The 17,269-nt window shown below is 41.1% G+C and overlaps 1 protein-coding gene across 1 annotated transcript in view; it reads right to left on the reverse strand.

Moving 5' to 3' along the window:
- Window positions 1-3,754: 3,754 nt before the first annotated feature.
- The window catches only part of Rnf17 (ring finger protein 17), a 211,144-nt gene continuing 197,629 nt past the window's right edge, over window positions 3,755-17,269 (reverse strand). Inside the window, exons 31-35 of the mRNA XM_008824356.1 lie at window positions 12,668-12,784; window positions 10,739-10,907; window positions 8,846-8,981; window positions 6,550-6,739; window positions 3,755-3,853 (exon numbers count right to left, since the gene is read on the reverse strand). Coding sequence (XP_008822578.1) covers window positions 3,755-3,853; window positions 6,550-6,739; window positions 8,846-8,981; window positions 10,739-10,907; window positions 12,668-12,784 — 711 coding nt within the window. The remainder of the gene's footprint in view (window positions 3,854-6,549; window positions 6,740-8,845; window positions 8,982-10,738; window positions 10,908-12,667; window positions 12,785-17,269) is intronic.

A 17,269-nucleotide genomic window follows, 5' to 3' on the forward strand; every position in this document is an offset into this window, starting at 1 on the left:
TGAGTTCCTACCTTGGGCTCCCTGATGAACTGTGACCTGGGAGATGTAAGCCAAATAAACCCTTTCTCCCCATGTTGGTAGTGGTCAGAGTGTTTTGTCACAGCAATGAAGAAACAAACTAGGACAGCTAGTAAAGATGTTTTCCCTTTCTGTAGGTTGCCTTTTCACTCATGGTTGGTGTACAAGTTTTTAGTTTCATTTGGTCCCAATCTGTCAATTGTTGGGCTTAATGACTGTGTTAGAGAATCTAGTTCTCAAAGTCCTTTACTGTGTCTGTAAGTTACAGTGTATTCTCCACTTTCTCCTCTGATTCAGGGTATCAGGTCTTGGGTTGAGGTCTTTGGTGAGAGAGAAGGATCTAGTTTCATTCATCTACATTACATGCCTTTATTCAGTTTGACCAGCACTGTTTGTTGAACATGCTGTATTTTCAACAGTGTGTATCTTTGGCTCCTTCAATTTCTGTGAAGAATTGTGTTGGACTTTTAATGGGTACTGCACTGAATTTGTAGACTGCTTTTGGCAGGTTGGCCCTTTCCAAAATATTAATCCTACTAATCCATGAGCACAGGTGGTCTTTCCATCATCTGGTATCTTTGTCAGTTTCTTTCTTCAATATCTTAAAGTTATTATTGTACATGTCCTTCAGTTCCTTTGTTAGATTTATTCCAAGATATTTTATGGATTTTGAGGCTATTATTAATGAGATAGTTTCGTGGATCTCTTTCTCAGTATGTTTGTTGTTGGGGTATAGGAGGGCTACTGATTTGGGGCTATTAATTTTATAACCTGCTACTTTTCTGAATGTATCAGCTCTAGTAGTTTTCAGGTGGAGTCTTTAGGATTCTTTATGTATAGAATCATATTGTCTGCAAATAAAGATACTTTGACTTCATCCTTTCCACTTTATTTCCCCTTTATCTCCTTCATTTGTCTTATTGCTCTAAGACTTCAAGTACTACATTGAACAGGAATAGAGAGAGTGGACATCCTTGTCTCGTGCCTATTTTAATGGGAATGCTTTCAGTTTTTCTCCATTTAGTATGATGTTAGGTGTGGGTTGCAGTATTATTGCCTTTATTATGTTGAGGTACGTAGGTTCTCCATGACTTTTATCATGAACAGATGTTAGATTTTGTCAAAGACCTTTTCTGCATCTAATGAGATGATCATGTGGTTTCTATCCTTGAGTCTGTTTATGTGCTGGATTACATTTATTGATTTAGTGTGTTAAACCAGCCTTCCATCACTAGGATGAAGCCAACTTGATCATGATGGATCTTTTTGATGTGTTCTTGCTATTTGGTTTTTTTTTTGGTCTTTTTGAGACAGGGTTTCCCTCTAGCCCCAGCTGTCCTGGAGCTCACTATGCACAGAGATCTGCCTGCCTCTGCCTCCCGAGTGCTGGGATTAAAGGCGTGTGCCACCATGCCCGGCCTGTGTTCTTGCTATTTTACAGAATAATTTGAGGAGTACTGGTATTAGTTTTTTGAAGGTTTGGTGCCACTGGACTGGTCTAGTGCTGAGAGACAAGATTTTTCCTGACAAGGCCCCCCTTCTGCTGGTGCAGCTGCTGCCCAAGTCCCTGAGTTATCTGTTACTGAAAGTATGATGAGAATTTTGTGAAGCACTGTTTAGGCTGGGGTTCAGTCCTTTTTCAGCTGCACTCCCACAGAGAGGACAGCACTTCATACCTGACTCTGGGCTTCCCCTGTTTTCCAAAGTTTTCTTTCTGCCTTTGTTACTTGAAACTATGGCTTTTCTGCTATCACTCATCTCATAGAACAGCTGCTCTCTGTTCCCAGGTTTTGGTTTTTTTTTTTTTTTCCGGTCTTTTTGAGACAGGGTCTCCCTGTAGCCCGAGCTGTCCTGGAACTCACTATTGAGATCAGGCTGGCCTTGAACTCACAGAGATCTGCCTGCCTCTGCCTCCCAAGTGCTGGGATTAAAGGTGTGCACCATCATGCCTGGCTATTCCCAGTTTATTGCCCTGAGATTTTAGCCGTCTTTGCAATGCCATCTGTAGTTCACCATCTTCAGGAATCTGTAACTATGTTTAAGTAATTACCCAGCAAACTCTATTACTATGTACGTATAAGAAAACCTCTCACATATATATAAGGGCCCTACAGGAGAATGCAATTAAGAAACAACTAACCTTGGAACCTGGAGAGATGGCTCAATGTTTAAGAGCACTGGCTGCTCTTGCAGAGGACCTGCGTTTTGTTCCCAGCACCGACATGGTGGCTAACAACTGTCCATAGCTCCAATTCCAGGGGATCTGACACCCTCTTCAGACTTCTGTGGGCACTGCATGACATGGGTGCACTTACATGCATGCAGGCAATACACTCATAAAAAAACTAACCTAAGTTACAATAAAATTATGCTGGAGAGACAGCTTAGTGGGTAAGGGCACTTGCTGCTGTTGCAGAGGACCTGAGTTCAGTTCCCAGCACCAACATCTAGTGGTTCACAACTGTCTAGAATTCCAGCTCCAGGGGTCTGATGCCCTCTTCTGACCTCCATGGGCACTTATACACATGTCAGAAACACATACATATAAATCTTAAAATAAATACAATAAAAATTTTAAAAATTATGCACCCAGATGAGTATAGTAGTGAAGTTTGTAGAGATATACACATTAACAAATAGAGAATTAAGAAAAAGCCCCTTACCCAGGGCACCAAATTATTACATCTTATTAGATTTTTTTCATACACAGTAAAAAAAAAAACCAAATTATAAGCACACTCAACTTTATAACGGTGGAGGGGATGGTGATAGAGAGATTATGGGGCTTTTAATGGTGCTAATAGTACTTTTTTTAAAAGCAGAATTATTAGTTATAACATGAACTAAAATTTCTATGTGCCTAAATTTTATTTTGAAATTATAGTACAAACAAAACTGAAAGCAAGTATTAACTTTTTTTAATACTATTCTTAACAGTTCAAATAAGAATAAAGGATTTAAAAAAAAAAAGACAACACCATTGCAGAACAAGAAAATTAAACCTGAAATGGCTCAAATTTAACAACAAAAAACTTTTCTTCTGGGCTGCTCTAGATGCTCTGCACTGCATACCTGGAAAACAAAATGTGCTACTTTAAAACTCTGCTTAATGTTGTTAATGTCTAGTTGAACCACTGGGTAGAGTTAGCTGGGTACCCCAAGGGTTTAACCATTTTGTTAGCAGCATGCTGATTCAGTGGTTCTGTATGTCTACCACATGGTAAGTAGCATAAATTACCTGTGGTGCTCATGCATCTGCTTTTCTCACCCGCACCCATCGGTACTATGTCTTAGAAAAAGTTACCTAGGGCACCACTTTTTTTTTTTTTTTGGTCTTTTTGAGACGGGGTCTCCCTGTAACCCCAGCTGTCCTGGAACTCACTATGTAGACCAGGCTGGCCTTGAACTCACAGAGATCCGCCTGCCTCTGCCCCCTGAGTACTGGGATTAGAGATGTGTGCCACCATGCCCGGCTCAGTAACTTTTTATTAATTCTCTGTTTGTACTGTTTGTTATGACAGCCAATCCCAAATACTTTTTAAAATACAGGCTGTCATGATAATGGTGTTCTGCAGGTTGAAAAGCCTAATGATGAAATCTGGATAAGAGATTCTTATCTTTTGAGAAATCACAATATCCAAGATGCTTTAATAAGCAATTTAGCCTTAACCTCTGCTGTAGCAGGCACGTGTGTCTTGTGCTGACTAAAACAAGTGCCCCAGGATGTACACTTACATTATTCATCTTTGTCTGCAAGCCCCATTTCTATTAAGGACATATGAACTGGGTACTGTTCATCTTCATATAGTGTCACTATTTGTTCTGGCGCCTGAGCCTAAAATTAAAAGAGTTGTAAAGAAAATAGTAATTAGCTGGGTATGATGGTAAACACCTGTAATCCTTGTACTCAAGAGGCAGATGCAGGCTGGGCATGGTGGCACATGCCTTTAATCCCAGCACTGGGGAGGCAGAGGCAGGCAGATTTCTGTGAGTTCAAGGCCAGCCTGGCCTACATAGTGAGCTCCAGGCTAGCTGGGGCTACAGGGAGACAAAAAATGAAAAATTAAAAAAGAGACAGATGCAGGAGGATCTTAAAACAAACAAACAAAAATCCCCAACAAACCAAAACAAAAACTCACCAACAAACAAAACACAAATAATATGCCCTTTACTCCTACATTTGGCTATTCTCACAGGGAGGGGTGACGATGACGTATGTCTAATTCATACTTTACTTTTTAAATTTTAATTTTTAATGTTTTTGTGTATGAGTGTATTGCCTGCATGTATGTGAGTACACCTACCTATGTCATGCAGTGCCATGGAGGTCAGAAGAGGGCTTCGGATTCCCCTGGACCTGGAGTCAAGGATGGTTCGTAGCTGCCATGTGGGTGCTGGGAATTGAACCTGGGTTCTCTGCAAGAGCAGTCAGAGCTCTTAACCACTGAGCCATCTCTCCAGCCCCCCATACTTTACTTTCAAAGGGCATCTGTGATGGTTTTCTGCTAAATCCCACTGCTTCCATTCTCCTACTCTATTGTAACTGTAATGAACCTCAAGCCTCTCCTGTCTAGATAGAGCCAATGGTCTCTCATATTGTCCCTGTTATGCCTGAGCTAAAATCTGGTTGTTATTCATAAAGGTGAAAAATGGCAAGAAATGCTTGGCCTGTCTGTATTTTCACTGACTTTGTGAGAAAAACTGCATGAACTATGTCTATGTCAGTGCAGGGTATACACAGGAGCTTTCCAAAGGCACTTTCTGGCAGCCTTATTGTGAGTTCATTCTTTATAGGATTCTCAGTTAGAGGATTAGATAGAGCACAAAGGAGGAAGCAGGGAGGTCTGAACACCAGTGATGAGCACCAAGGGTGTCCCATAGGGTACCTTCCCACATCACCATCACAGCTCAGTCCTGTATAAAGATCTGTGAGTTCTGGATTTTAAAATATTCAACCAGAGGCCAGAAACACTCCCTCTCCCTCCAGTCCTCTGTGTGTGTGTGTGTGTGTGTGTGTGTGTGTGTGTGTGTATGTGAAAATATTTCCAATTTTAGAATACTATATAGAACAAGGTTCTATAGCCCAGTGGGCTATTCCTTGGTGAGTGATATGCTAACCTCAAGAAGAAAGGTTTACTACTTTAAATACCATCTGGAGTTTTGATACAGGTTTGGCCATTTCACAATTCAAGCCTCTCTGATCATAACTCTGGCCCCATCTCTATTACTCATATTTTAGGATACGGCTCACATGTCACTCCCTGGCCTACATATTCAATGAGTTTTTTGAGTGCTTAATAAGAAGTTGCTTGGGCTGGAGAGATAGCTCAGTGGTTAAGAGCACGGGCTGCTCTTGCAGAGGACCCAGGTTCAAGTGCCAGCACCCACATGGTGGCTAACAACCATCCATAATTCTAGTTCCAGGCAACTCTTCTGACCTCTGGGCACTGCATGATGTAGGTGCACTTACATACATGCAGGCAATACACTCATACACATAAAATAGAAATTAAAAAAAATTTTTTTTGGTCTTTTTGAGACAGGGTCTCCCTGTAGCCCCAGCTGGCCTTGAACTCACTATGTAGACCAGGATGGCCTTGAACTCACAGAATTCTGCCTCCCAAGCATTGGGATTAAAGGTGTGCGCCACCATGCCTGGCAGAAATAAAATTTTTTTAAAGTTCCTTTAACATTTTTTTCTGATCGCTTCAGATGAAAATCATTGCTTGCATTTCTCCCCATCCCAGAGTTACTTGTACCTCCAACTGTGCCTCTTACATCCGTATACCTCAGATTAATTAGTGGTTTGCATGCTTGTTTCATCAACTCACAAGTTCTTTGATTAAAGGATATACATTTTTATCATTTTATCTTTTTCACTATGTATCACTGTAAGGCTCATAAAGTTTGTTAAAACTCACTTTTTTTGTGGATATAACAGGGCCTTATATACCCAGGCTGGCCTCAAACTTGATTTGAAGCCAAGGATGACCCTGAACTTGTGATCCTCCTGCTTCTACCTCCCAAGTGGCAGGATTACAGGTGTGGAATACCACACTCAGTTCATGTAGTACTGCAGATGAAACCCAGGGTGTTGTGCATGTAAAGCAAGTACTTTACCAACTAAGCTACATCCCCAGTCCCCAAAGTAAAACATTTTAACTAGCCTTAATATTTACTCCTATGGTACACATTGCTTTATATGCTTTAACTATTTTTTTTCAAGTAGAAACAAAGCACTTTACAAAGTTAACAGGGCCTATGAAAATATCTTTAAAAGAACGGCTAATTATGGGGCTAAAGAGATTGCTCAGTGGTTAAGAACACTGGTTGTTCTTGCAGAAGACCCGGGTTCTAATCCCAGCACCCACATGGCAGCTAACAACTGTAACTCCAATCCCAGGGGATTCGACAGCCTCTTCTGACCTCTGTGGGCTTTGCACAACATGGGCGCACTTACCTACATGCAGGCAATACACGCATTACACATTAAAAAAAAAAAAAGAATGGCTAATTATGATGGATACTTACCACAGAGGAAGCATAAAGTTGCTTTCCCTGAAGACAGTCTATCATAGCCCACAGTGCCTCCATGCTCCACTTGGGACGGTATGGTATTCTTCCTTTTCCTGAGTCAACTAAGGGAGGTTTAAACCCTGCCAAGAGAACCTTTATGGCTTGGGCTGGATACTGCATAAGCTGAACAGGAATTTGACGCAGTCTGTTAGAGGTTGAAAAAATGTTAAGAATATCACAATTCAAATTCTCTTACAGTTAAAACTATGCAACTCAGAAAATGATTAAACCTCGACACTGAATTTTTCAAAGACTTTGGGTATGACACCAAGAGCCTATCTAAGAAAAATCAGAAAAGCTGGACCCTTTGCCACTGTTAGGGTTGTAAAATGGCATACCTGCTAAGGAGAACTATATATGGAAGTTCCTTAGAATACTAAACATGGAATACATGGTCTAGCAATTCCATTTCAGGGTATATACTCCAAATAACTGAAATCAGGGACTTAACAAGGTATTTGTACATTCATGTTCATTGCAGTCTCTCATATTCATAATGGGACAGGGCGGAAGCAATCCAAGTAGGCACCTGTGAAGAATTTCTAAGTTGTAGCATAGACATGCAACATAGTATTCTGCCTTGGGAAAGCAGTTCTGACATATGCCATAATATGGATGAATCTTGAAAACATGAAAAGTGAAATAGCTAGACAAAAGGGACAGAAAGTGGGTTACTGGTTAGGTGAGGGTAGAATGGAGCAGTATGGACCAGAATTTCTGTTTAAATTGATTTTTTTTAAAGTTTTAGAGATGCAAGGTGGTAAGAATTAGTTGAATACTGTAAATGTGTTTAAAACCAATTTTATAATTAAAATAGTTAAAATGGTAAATTTTAGACACATCTAACCACAATAAAAACCTGGATCAAAGCCAGGTGAGATGGTGCTTGCCTTTGATCCCAGCACACAGGAGACAGAGTCCAAGTGGATCTCTGAGAGATCAAGGCTAGCCTGATCTACAAAGCAAATTTCAGGCCAGCTGGGAGGACCCTGTCTCAACCCCCCCACAATAAAAAAAACCTCAACATTCCTAATTTGGGCTAGCGAGATGGCTTCTTAGTAGGTGAGGGTGCTTGCTGCCAAGTGTGAAGACCAGAGTTCAGTCCCTGGATATCTTGTAGAGACAGAGAACTGTCTCTGATTGCCACACGTGCATTGTGGCACATGCGTGCACATACATAACTCACAAAATAACTAAAATACAAATTCTAATTTATAAACGGCTTTAAAATAACTTTTTCTTTACAAAATGAGGTAAAAATCTTTCCAATAAAGAGCTATAACACTATTTCCATCCCAAACAAAATTATGAATCCTTATTCAGGACTGGAGAGAAGGCCTAGTGAATAAAGTGCTTGCCATATAAGCATGAGGGCCAGAATTTGGATCCACTGCACCCATGTAAGATCTGGGTGTGTCAGCATGCATCTGTAAACCCAGAAAGACAGATCTTGTGGGCATTCTCCAATCAGTCTAGTGGAAATGGTGAGCAGAGTCAGTTTAGAGACTGTTTCAAAACTAAGGTGGAAGAATGATAGCAGACATTTAACACTAACCTCTTTTGCAAGGGCACCCCCTGACAAGTATATACTACACATAAACAAAATTTTTTTAAAATAATTATTTTTAATTTGTGTGTATGAGTGTACATGTATGTATGTGCACCTGTGTCATGCAGTGCCTGCAGAGGTCAAAAGAGGGTATTGGATTCCCTTGGAACTGGATTTATAGATAGTAGTTAGCTGCCATGTGGGTGCTAGGAACCAAACCTGGATCCTCCTCTGCAAGGCCAGTGCTCTTAACTGCGGAGTCATCTCTCCAGCCCCCAAATATTTTTCTTCTGAAAAAGCATCCTAGGCCATGTGTGGTGTGAATGCCTTTAATCCCAGCACCTGGGAGGCAGAGGCAGGGGGATCTTTGTGAGATTGAGGCCAGCCTGGTCTACATAGAGAGTTCCAGGCCAGGTGGGGCTGCAGGAGGGCCCTGTCTCAAAAAATGAAAAAGGAAACTGGAGAGATAGCTCAGTGATTAAGAGCATTGATTACTCTTGCAGAGGACCTAAATTTGGTTCTCAGCACCCACATAGCTGCTAACAACCATCTGTAACCCCAGTTCCAGGAGTCCTACACCCTTTTCTGGTTTCTGCAGGTACTGTATGACATGGGTGCACTTACATGCAGGCAAGACTCATACACATAAAAATAAATCCCCCAAAATAAAAAAGCATCCTATTCAACTCCTCGACCCCTTACCTGTTTATTGTCAGCTTCTCAGTAGATCCATAATCAACAAATAGTACCAGGACAGATAAAGGATTAAATTCTTTAATGGAAACAATCTTTGCTCTATACCATAAACCATCAACATATTCTGCAAGGCAAGGCATTTCTGGAGAGGCAGACAAAAGGAATAAATTGTAAAACTGTCATTTATTTTCTCCCCCCCAAATTATACAAATAAATAAATGTATAGTCACATGTTCATCCAGAATTAAATACTGGTTGGCTAGCCTTATGCTGGCCTCTCTTTTTTTTTCTGCTTACATTTTATCAACTCTTCCTTACTAACTGCTAAGGATTAAGCTTTGAAGAAAGGCACTTGCCCATCCTCAGAATTCCTAATTCTACTTCCACAGCTGAGGTCACATTGCCATGACCTGGGTTACGTACTGAAACCCTGCTTCAAAGAAAAAGGGGCTGGGGATGTAGCTAGGTGGTAGAGCACTTGCTCAGCAAGTCTGATCCCCAAGCACTACAAAAACAAATGTATGGAGGCATAAAGTACCCACGAAATGAACAAATAATTATTTTTAGATCCATAAACTGCTCTAGACAGACTAACTTCCACTGGTATGAATAAAACAAGAAGTATTGAATAGTTCCTTCTGGACTATAAAACTAGGGGTACAAAAAGCTACCAGATGAGTTTATTCTTTACTTATTTGGTAATTATGAGCACCTAAGCACACAGGTGCCCTTCTAATTGCTGCTGCCCAACAGATGTAGCTGCTTACAATGCTACTGTGAAAATGTTTGAAGAGGAGGAACGGCAAATGGGGCTCAAGGAGGGTGAAGTTGCTTTATGTTGAGAGGTCGGGGGAACAGCTGAGCAGAAAATGGTCACAGTTTAAAGGAACTGTAAGCAGTAATCAGCCAACACAGGTTGCCACCAATTAAAACCTTACTAAATTAAATCAGACAAGACATGAGCCTGGCATTTTTTCCCCTTGCTTAAATATCCTCATATGGGAAAGACCACAGATAAATACATCTCAATGTATTGCATATTGAGGAAAGAGTGCAGATACACTTGGTATTCAGGAACTGTCAATCACGTGGGTAAATTTTTCTCAGAAGAGAATCATGCCTATTTAAATAAAGATGTGAAAAATAGGTTGGAAAGAAAGAAATGACAATTTTTACCTATCCTGATAAACCAGCACAGCCTGAGCCCCTACCTCAAAAATTGCCAGTTTAAATTATTTGTAGTTAAAATGACTGCCATTATAGTCTGAATGACAACTTTCACAATCTAAGCTAGTGGCGAAATCTCTAATTTAGAAAATCATCTTGATGTAATTATGCAGGCAGTTTTCCAACGCATCCTGACTTCAGAGTGAAAATTGTCCCATAGAAGTTACGAGTTACTCAGCTTCTCTTAGTTTACCTCCCTAACCTAGAAAATGGGAGAGGTGATCTCCAGGGCACCTTTAGAATTTAGAGATCATGGGCTGGAGAGATTGCTCAGTGGTTAAGACCACTGGCTGCTCTTGCAGAGGACCTGGGTTTGAATCCCAACACCTACATGGTGGCTAAAAACCAACCATAACTCCAGTTCCAGGTGATCTGAAGCCCTCTTCTGACCATGGGCACTGCATGACATGGGAGCACTTATACATATGCAGGCAATACACTCAATACACATAAAATAATAAAAAATATTTTTTAAAAGGGCAAGATTATCTGATAAGAAAAGGTAGATCCTAGCTTTAAAAAAAAAAAAAGAACTTGGAGATCATACATGTAAAGTTGGGGAGACGAAACATTACAGAGTTAGCATTACAAATAATCTAAATAACTTCCCTAGCTCATTAGAACAAAAACCAAGTCTTACCAAGAATCCTGTCATTCAGAACATAAACATACCTGCCCTAAAATCCGTCAGAGGCGGAAACGTTTCCACACACTTATTCAACCTCTGCAGAGCTTCTTCCAGGTTCTCTGAGTCTGACTCCCAGCTGATTCCACTGTCATCTGTGTCACTATGATGGTTAAACTGACTACAGCTTTCTACGGGGTCAAGGCAAATATAAACCTATGTGGGGGGCAAGAGAAGGAAAAACCTTTCAAATTCTTAATTTCTGTAATTCACTTACAGGTGGTCCCCAACCAGGGCCCCAGTGATCTTTGCTTCCTGCTACTTGCCCCTGTGGGGTTCCCCCTGCACCCTGCCACACTGATTTTTGTAGCTCAGACCACTGAAGCAAGGGTGTGACTGCTAAGACTGGACTGTAGAGACAGGTGGCTTCTGTCCTGTGGTGGTCTTGTTGGGGACTGTGTACTCTAGGATGTACATAGTCACATTTTTAGCAGGTTGAAAGGGCCCCAGAGCCATAACTGAGTCTTCTAGGCATGTCATATGAAGATCTATTTTGAGACAGGGTCTCATATAGCCAAGGCTGGCCTCCAACTTGCTATGTAGCCTAGGCTGGCCTCCAGCATGCTATGTAGCCTAGGCCGGCCTTGAGCTACTAATCTGCCTGCCTCTACCTACAGGGTGCTGGAATTATAGGCATGCACCACACCACCTTGCAATGTGTGACTTTTGAGAAGTGGATTCCACAGTCCCCCCCAGCACCTGAATGGCAACCTTATAGGATACTGGACTAGACTGAATTAAGTAGCCATTGGTTTTTGAATCATGCATTTTTTAATTAAAAAATTATTTATACTGGTGGGGCACACAGATAATATAGTATGCATGTAGAGGTCAGAGGACAACTTGAAGAAATCAGTTTTTTCCTTCCATCATGTGGGTTCTGGGGTTAAACTCAGATTGTCAGGTTTGGTGGCAGGTGCTTTTACCCATTGAGCCATCTTTTGGCTTCCACGTATATTTTTTTAAGATGATAAGTTAGGGGTAATTTGTTATGTAGCAATAAATAATACAAAAAATTATATAACCCTGGCTGAAGAGATGGCTCAGTGGTTAAGAGCACTGGCTACTCTTGCAGAGGATCTGGTTCAGTTCCCAGAACCTACATATCAACTAACAATTGTAACTCCAGCTTCAGTGGGATCTGATACCTTCTTCTGACTTCTGTGGGCACTGTAAGACACGGGTGCACTTGCATACATGCAGGCAATACACTCATACACATAAAAAATAATAAAATATTTTAAAAATTACATAACCCAACAGTAATTGTGCAAGGTATGATCTGATGATATTAGACAGCAGACTTTTCCCTTGCCTGGTTTACTCTGAAAGACAAGGAGATGCCAGTGTGACTTGCCATGCTTTTATTACCTTCTTGTTAGCTAAGGACATCAAATTTTCTTTAGTCAGTATTTATCAAGTGATCATTATACATCAGATATTATTCTAGGTTCTGAGGACATAATTAAGAGCAGAGACTAAACCCCCATTTTCATGTACTTACCTTCTAAAGAGGAAAGCAGCCAAACACCAAGAATAGGAAAATGTGTGGAATGCCCTACGTGTAGGGAAAATCAGAGAGCAGAGAAAAGAGTACTGAGTTCAGTGCTGGGAGAGCTACAGGACTGAGATATTTAAGATTTCACAGAGGAGGAAAATCTACTTTAAAAATCTAAAATAATCCATATAAACATCACAGTAAATAAAAGAACATGATTCTGGGAAATCAGCAGGTGCTTAAAAAACACCTGTGTTCTGAAGTACTAACAACTATCTGAAGACCACCTGTCAGTGGGGCCAAATGGAGACCACCAATTTCCCATTATTTACAGTCAGGAGGATGGAGAAAGTGAAGAGTCAATCTTAGTGTTTAAGACAAGATAGCTGCTTTGATCTTGACCGCTGTGACCACGTACTTCGTTAGGCGAGATGATGTGCTTAACTTGAACTGTGTACAGCTCTTTTGGTGGAGGAAGGAATGAAGATAAATATGGTGGTAAAACAGGAGCCTCCATTTCAGGCAAAAGCAAGTCCTAAAATGCCACAAAAAAATTTAAATCTCAGAATAGTAATTATGAAAACTGGCTATATTATAAAAATTTATTATGGTGCCAACTTGCTTTCAATTAGCATGAAGCAAGTTTGACTATGTACTGAATACTACAGAAAGATTTTCTAGTAGCAGGATTAACTTGTGACCTTAGTGTTCTTTCATTTCTCAGTTATAAAAAAGGCTTTATAAAAAAGCATGAGTGTCTATAGATGTATATCCATCCATGTATAGACACAGAACAGTTTCACAGTAACTGCCACTAGAGTGGGAGTAGGGTGTGAGGTCCAGAGTGGGGACATTTCCTTTTTCCTTTTATATATTTCTGTACTATCTCATTTATTTTCATAATGAATAGTTACTTCATTATAAAAACTAAGTAATACAAGAAATGCTAAGAGGAGATTAAATCACTGAAAAGGTTAAGTTCTCCCTTAAGTTCTATAAACACATAGTTTTGAAAATACAAAGGAATGTGATTCCCAAGAGGACTGTGGTGGTTTGCAGTTAAAGCAAACTAACATAAAGATAAAGCCAGGTGTGGGGGAACGCACCTTTAATCCCAGCACTTGGGAGGCAGACGCAGGCAGATCTCTGTGAGATCAAGGCCAGCCTGGTCTACATAGTGAGTTCCAGGACAGCTGGGGCTACAGGGAGCCCCTGTCTCAAAAAGACACCCCGCCCCCGCAAAAAAAAAAAAAAAAGATTTGTTGTACAGGTTTCCTGAAAAAAGTTATTTTTACTCTTTATGAATGTGGTACCATAAACAGCAAAGCCATCATATTCAAATTTGGAAGTTAGTTTATTTTTAATATTTCTAAATGGGGAGGGGCAAGACCAAATATCTAAATTGGGAAAAGTTTTGCAAAAATTGACACCCATTGTTGAGTTTTAGTGAGTTGTTACAAAGTAAGAATTTTATTAACAAGCACTTTTTTTTTTTTTTTGTCTTTTAAGACAGGGTCTCCCTGTAGCCCCAGCTGGCCTGTAACTCACTGTGTAGATCAAGCTGGCCTTGAACTCACAGAGATCCACTTGCCTCTGCTTCCTGAGTGCTGGGATTAAGGGCATGTGCCACCACGCCCAGCCGAATTTCATTTTTTCTAATCATAGAAATGAAATTTTACTAATAAAGATTAGTGTAGCTCAGTGATACTTTGCCTAGAATTTGTAAGGCCCAGTAATTTGATTCCTGTACCACAAAAAACAAATGAATAAAAACTCTTCCTGAACCAAAAGCCACACAAGGGACTAAAAGAAAAAAAAAGAAATAAATTGGATTTCATCAAAATTTAAAAGCTCTGGGGGTGCTCAAGAGATGGCTCAGTGGTTAAGAGACCTGCTTGCTTTTCCAGAGGACCTGGTTTTGATTCTCAGCACCCACATGGTGGCTAACAACCATGCATAACTCCAGTTTCAGGGGATCTAATACCCTCTTCCGGCCTATGCAGGCTTTGTACAATATGGGCACACTTGCATATATGAAGGCACAACACCCACACACATAAAATACAAATAAATCAATTTTTTTTTAAATTTAAAAGCTCTGCTGCTTATTTGACAGGACACTACCGAAAAAGTGAAAGCTGGACATGGTGGTGCTCAGCACTCAAGAGGCTGATGCAGAAGCATTGTAAATTCAACGTCAGCTTAAGCTACACAGCAAATTCTAGGCTAACCTGAGCTACGTAGCAAGGCCGTGGTTTAAGAAAAAAGAATAAAAACAGTGAAATGGCAACCCACAGAGTTGGAGAAAAATACCTGAAAATCATGCATTGAAAAGGGACTTTCATAGAGTAGATGAAGAATTCTTATAACTCTTCAGTAAGAAGATAACTAAAATTAAACAGTGAACTTCAATTTCTCTAAAGAAATAGTAAAAACAGTCAACCCAATGGGAACACATAACACACAATGATAAACGACTTGACACTTACCCTAGAATGGCTAGAAAGGAAGTCATTACCAACAGTGAGGATGTGAAGAGACCAGAACCCCCAGAGGCACATCCTATGCAGAGAGGTGCAGTCACTGGGACAAGGTCTCAACGTCCCTTCAAATGTTAAACCTGCTCATCTTCAGACTCAGCACTTCTATTCCTGGGTATATACCCAAGAGAGAAGAATACTCACGACCACAAAAAACTTGTACGTAAATGTTTATTGTACCACTGCTCTCAATACCAAAAATGAAATGAGCCATTGCATCAACAGATGAATGGTTAAACAAAATAGATCCATGATAGAATGTTGTTTGCCAATAAAAGGGAATGAGGGGCTGGAGAGATGGCTCAGTGTTTAAGAGCACTGACTGCCCTGCAGAGGACCAGGGTTCGACTCCCAGCACCCACATGGCAGCTATGAACCGTCCTTAACTCCAGTTCCAGGGGAATCCAAAGCCCTCTTCTGACCTCCATGGCATTGCACAACATAGGTGCACTCACATACATGCAGACAATGCACTCATAAAAAAAATAAAGGGGAATGAAATACCGCTAAGTATTACAACATGAACACTAAAAACATACAGAGCGCTGGTGTGCTGGATAGCTTTAACGTCATCTGGGTTGAGGGAGCCTCAATTGCCTCTACTGGACTGGCCTGTGGCCATGTCTGAGGGGCATCTTCTTGATGAGTGTGATGTGGGAGGCCCAGGCCCACTATGGGTGGTGCCACCCCTGGGCAGGTGGGCCTGTGTAGCATAAGAAAGCAGGCTGAGCAGGGGCCAGGAGAGGAAGCCAGTAAGCAGCGTTTCTCCATGGCCTGTGCTCCAGCTCCTGCCTCCAGGTTCCTGCCCTGAGTTCCTACCTTGGGCTCCTGGATGAACTGTGACCCGGGATATGTAAACTAAATAAACCCTTTCCTCCCCAAGTTGATATTGGTCAGAGTGTTTTGTCACAGCAATGGAGAAACAGACTAGGACAGCTGGTGAGATGGCTCAGCAGATAGACGTGCTTACTGCTAAGTCTGATGGCCTGAGGTGTCAAATCCCTGTGGTCTAAGGACAGAAACAAGTCCTGCAAGTTGTCCTCTGACCTCTGTGGTACACGCATGCTCACACATATACACTAAATAAATAAATGTAATTAATAAAAAGGTATTATTGAAAGAACAGAAACATGTTAAGGGGAAAGTCAGGGAGGGACAAAGGACCATATATTACATGGTTTCATTTACATGAATTTTTAGAATAGGTGAACAGAGACAAGATTAAGTGGTTACCATGAAGCTGGGGAAGGGAAAAATGGGGACTAACTGGTTAGTTTCTTTTTGGAATATTCTGGATTTAGTGGTGCTGGCTGCACAACTCAGTAAATATGAAAAACCAATGAACTGTATATTTGAAGGAAGTTAATTAATAGTATGTAATAATTCAATAAATTGGTTATGGAAGAAAATTCTTTTAGGTCCTTTCTAATTTAAAAATTAAAAATTAGACCACCGGCTAACTCTCCTAGCCTGCACTACTATCCTCAGGCCTCTTGGGGTAAGTCTATAGTGCAGCTCTCCGCGCCGGGACTCCCTAAGCCTCATTCACCCTTCCATCGCCCCTCCCCTCACCGTTCTATACTCCTAGTTTGGGCCCTGCGCCATTCCTAGTCTAAGGGCCCCAGACACCTGGGGAACCAATACTGCTTCCTGACCCTTCTCACCCAGAGCAACCCAGTCCCTTTCTTGGGCTCCAGGAGCACCACTTCTGGTCCTGGCCCTGCCCTCACCTCGCTCTACTTCCCTGGTCCTCCAACACCCGCCAGCCTCTTTCTGGGGCTGACAGCCTCTTTCTAGGGCTCCGAGGCTTACCTTTACTCCCCCCGACCCTTTGCATCCAGTACAACCCAGCTACTCAATCCACTCCCTGGGAAATCTTGGGGCTTCTTCCCTCCCCATCTGCCTTTGCTTCCCTGCGTGGCGCATCCACGGCAAGGGTCTCAGGTCAGTGCCACCCAAGTTCCTGAGGCCAAAAGCATTCTTAGAAGATTCCAGACCTAAGGAGAAAGTCTGAAAACTTCTGATCCACATTGGAGTTGGGCCACCGCGGAACTCCTGAAGACAAAATCAATCCGGCCTCGACAATATAAAATCAAAAGAGAGAACCAGAAGCTAAGACGAACCAGCTCTTCATACCCAAAAAGTAAACCACAAAGACACATAAAGCTCAAAAATAAAAGAAGCAGAACTAAACTTGAAGGCCCGAGTATCACACAAGAGTCAGAAACTACAAAAGAAATTCACATGTCAAAATCACAGAGAAAAAATAATAACATGAAAAACCAAAATAACATATCCCCACCAAATACCAGTAATCCTCTAGAGGAGCACAATGAGAATCCCCTAGAGACAATGCAGGACATGGAACTCAAAAAAACAATGATGAATATGATAAAAGAATTCACTGAATTTAAAGAACACACAAACAAGGTAATAATAGAGCTGAAGGAAGATAGGGATAAACTTCTGAATGAATTCAG

The sequence above is a fragment of the Nannospalax galili genome, unplaced genomic scaffold, assembly GCF_000622305.1.
Source record: "Nannospalax galili isolate Female #2095 unplaced genomic scaffold, S.galili_v1.0 scaffold388, whole genome shotgun sequence".
In the NCBI taxonomy this organism is placed as follows: Eukaryota; Metazoa; Chordata; class Mammalia; order Rodentia; family Spalacidae; genus Nannospalax; species Nannospalax galili.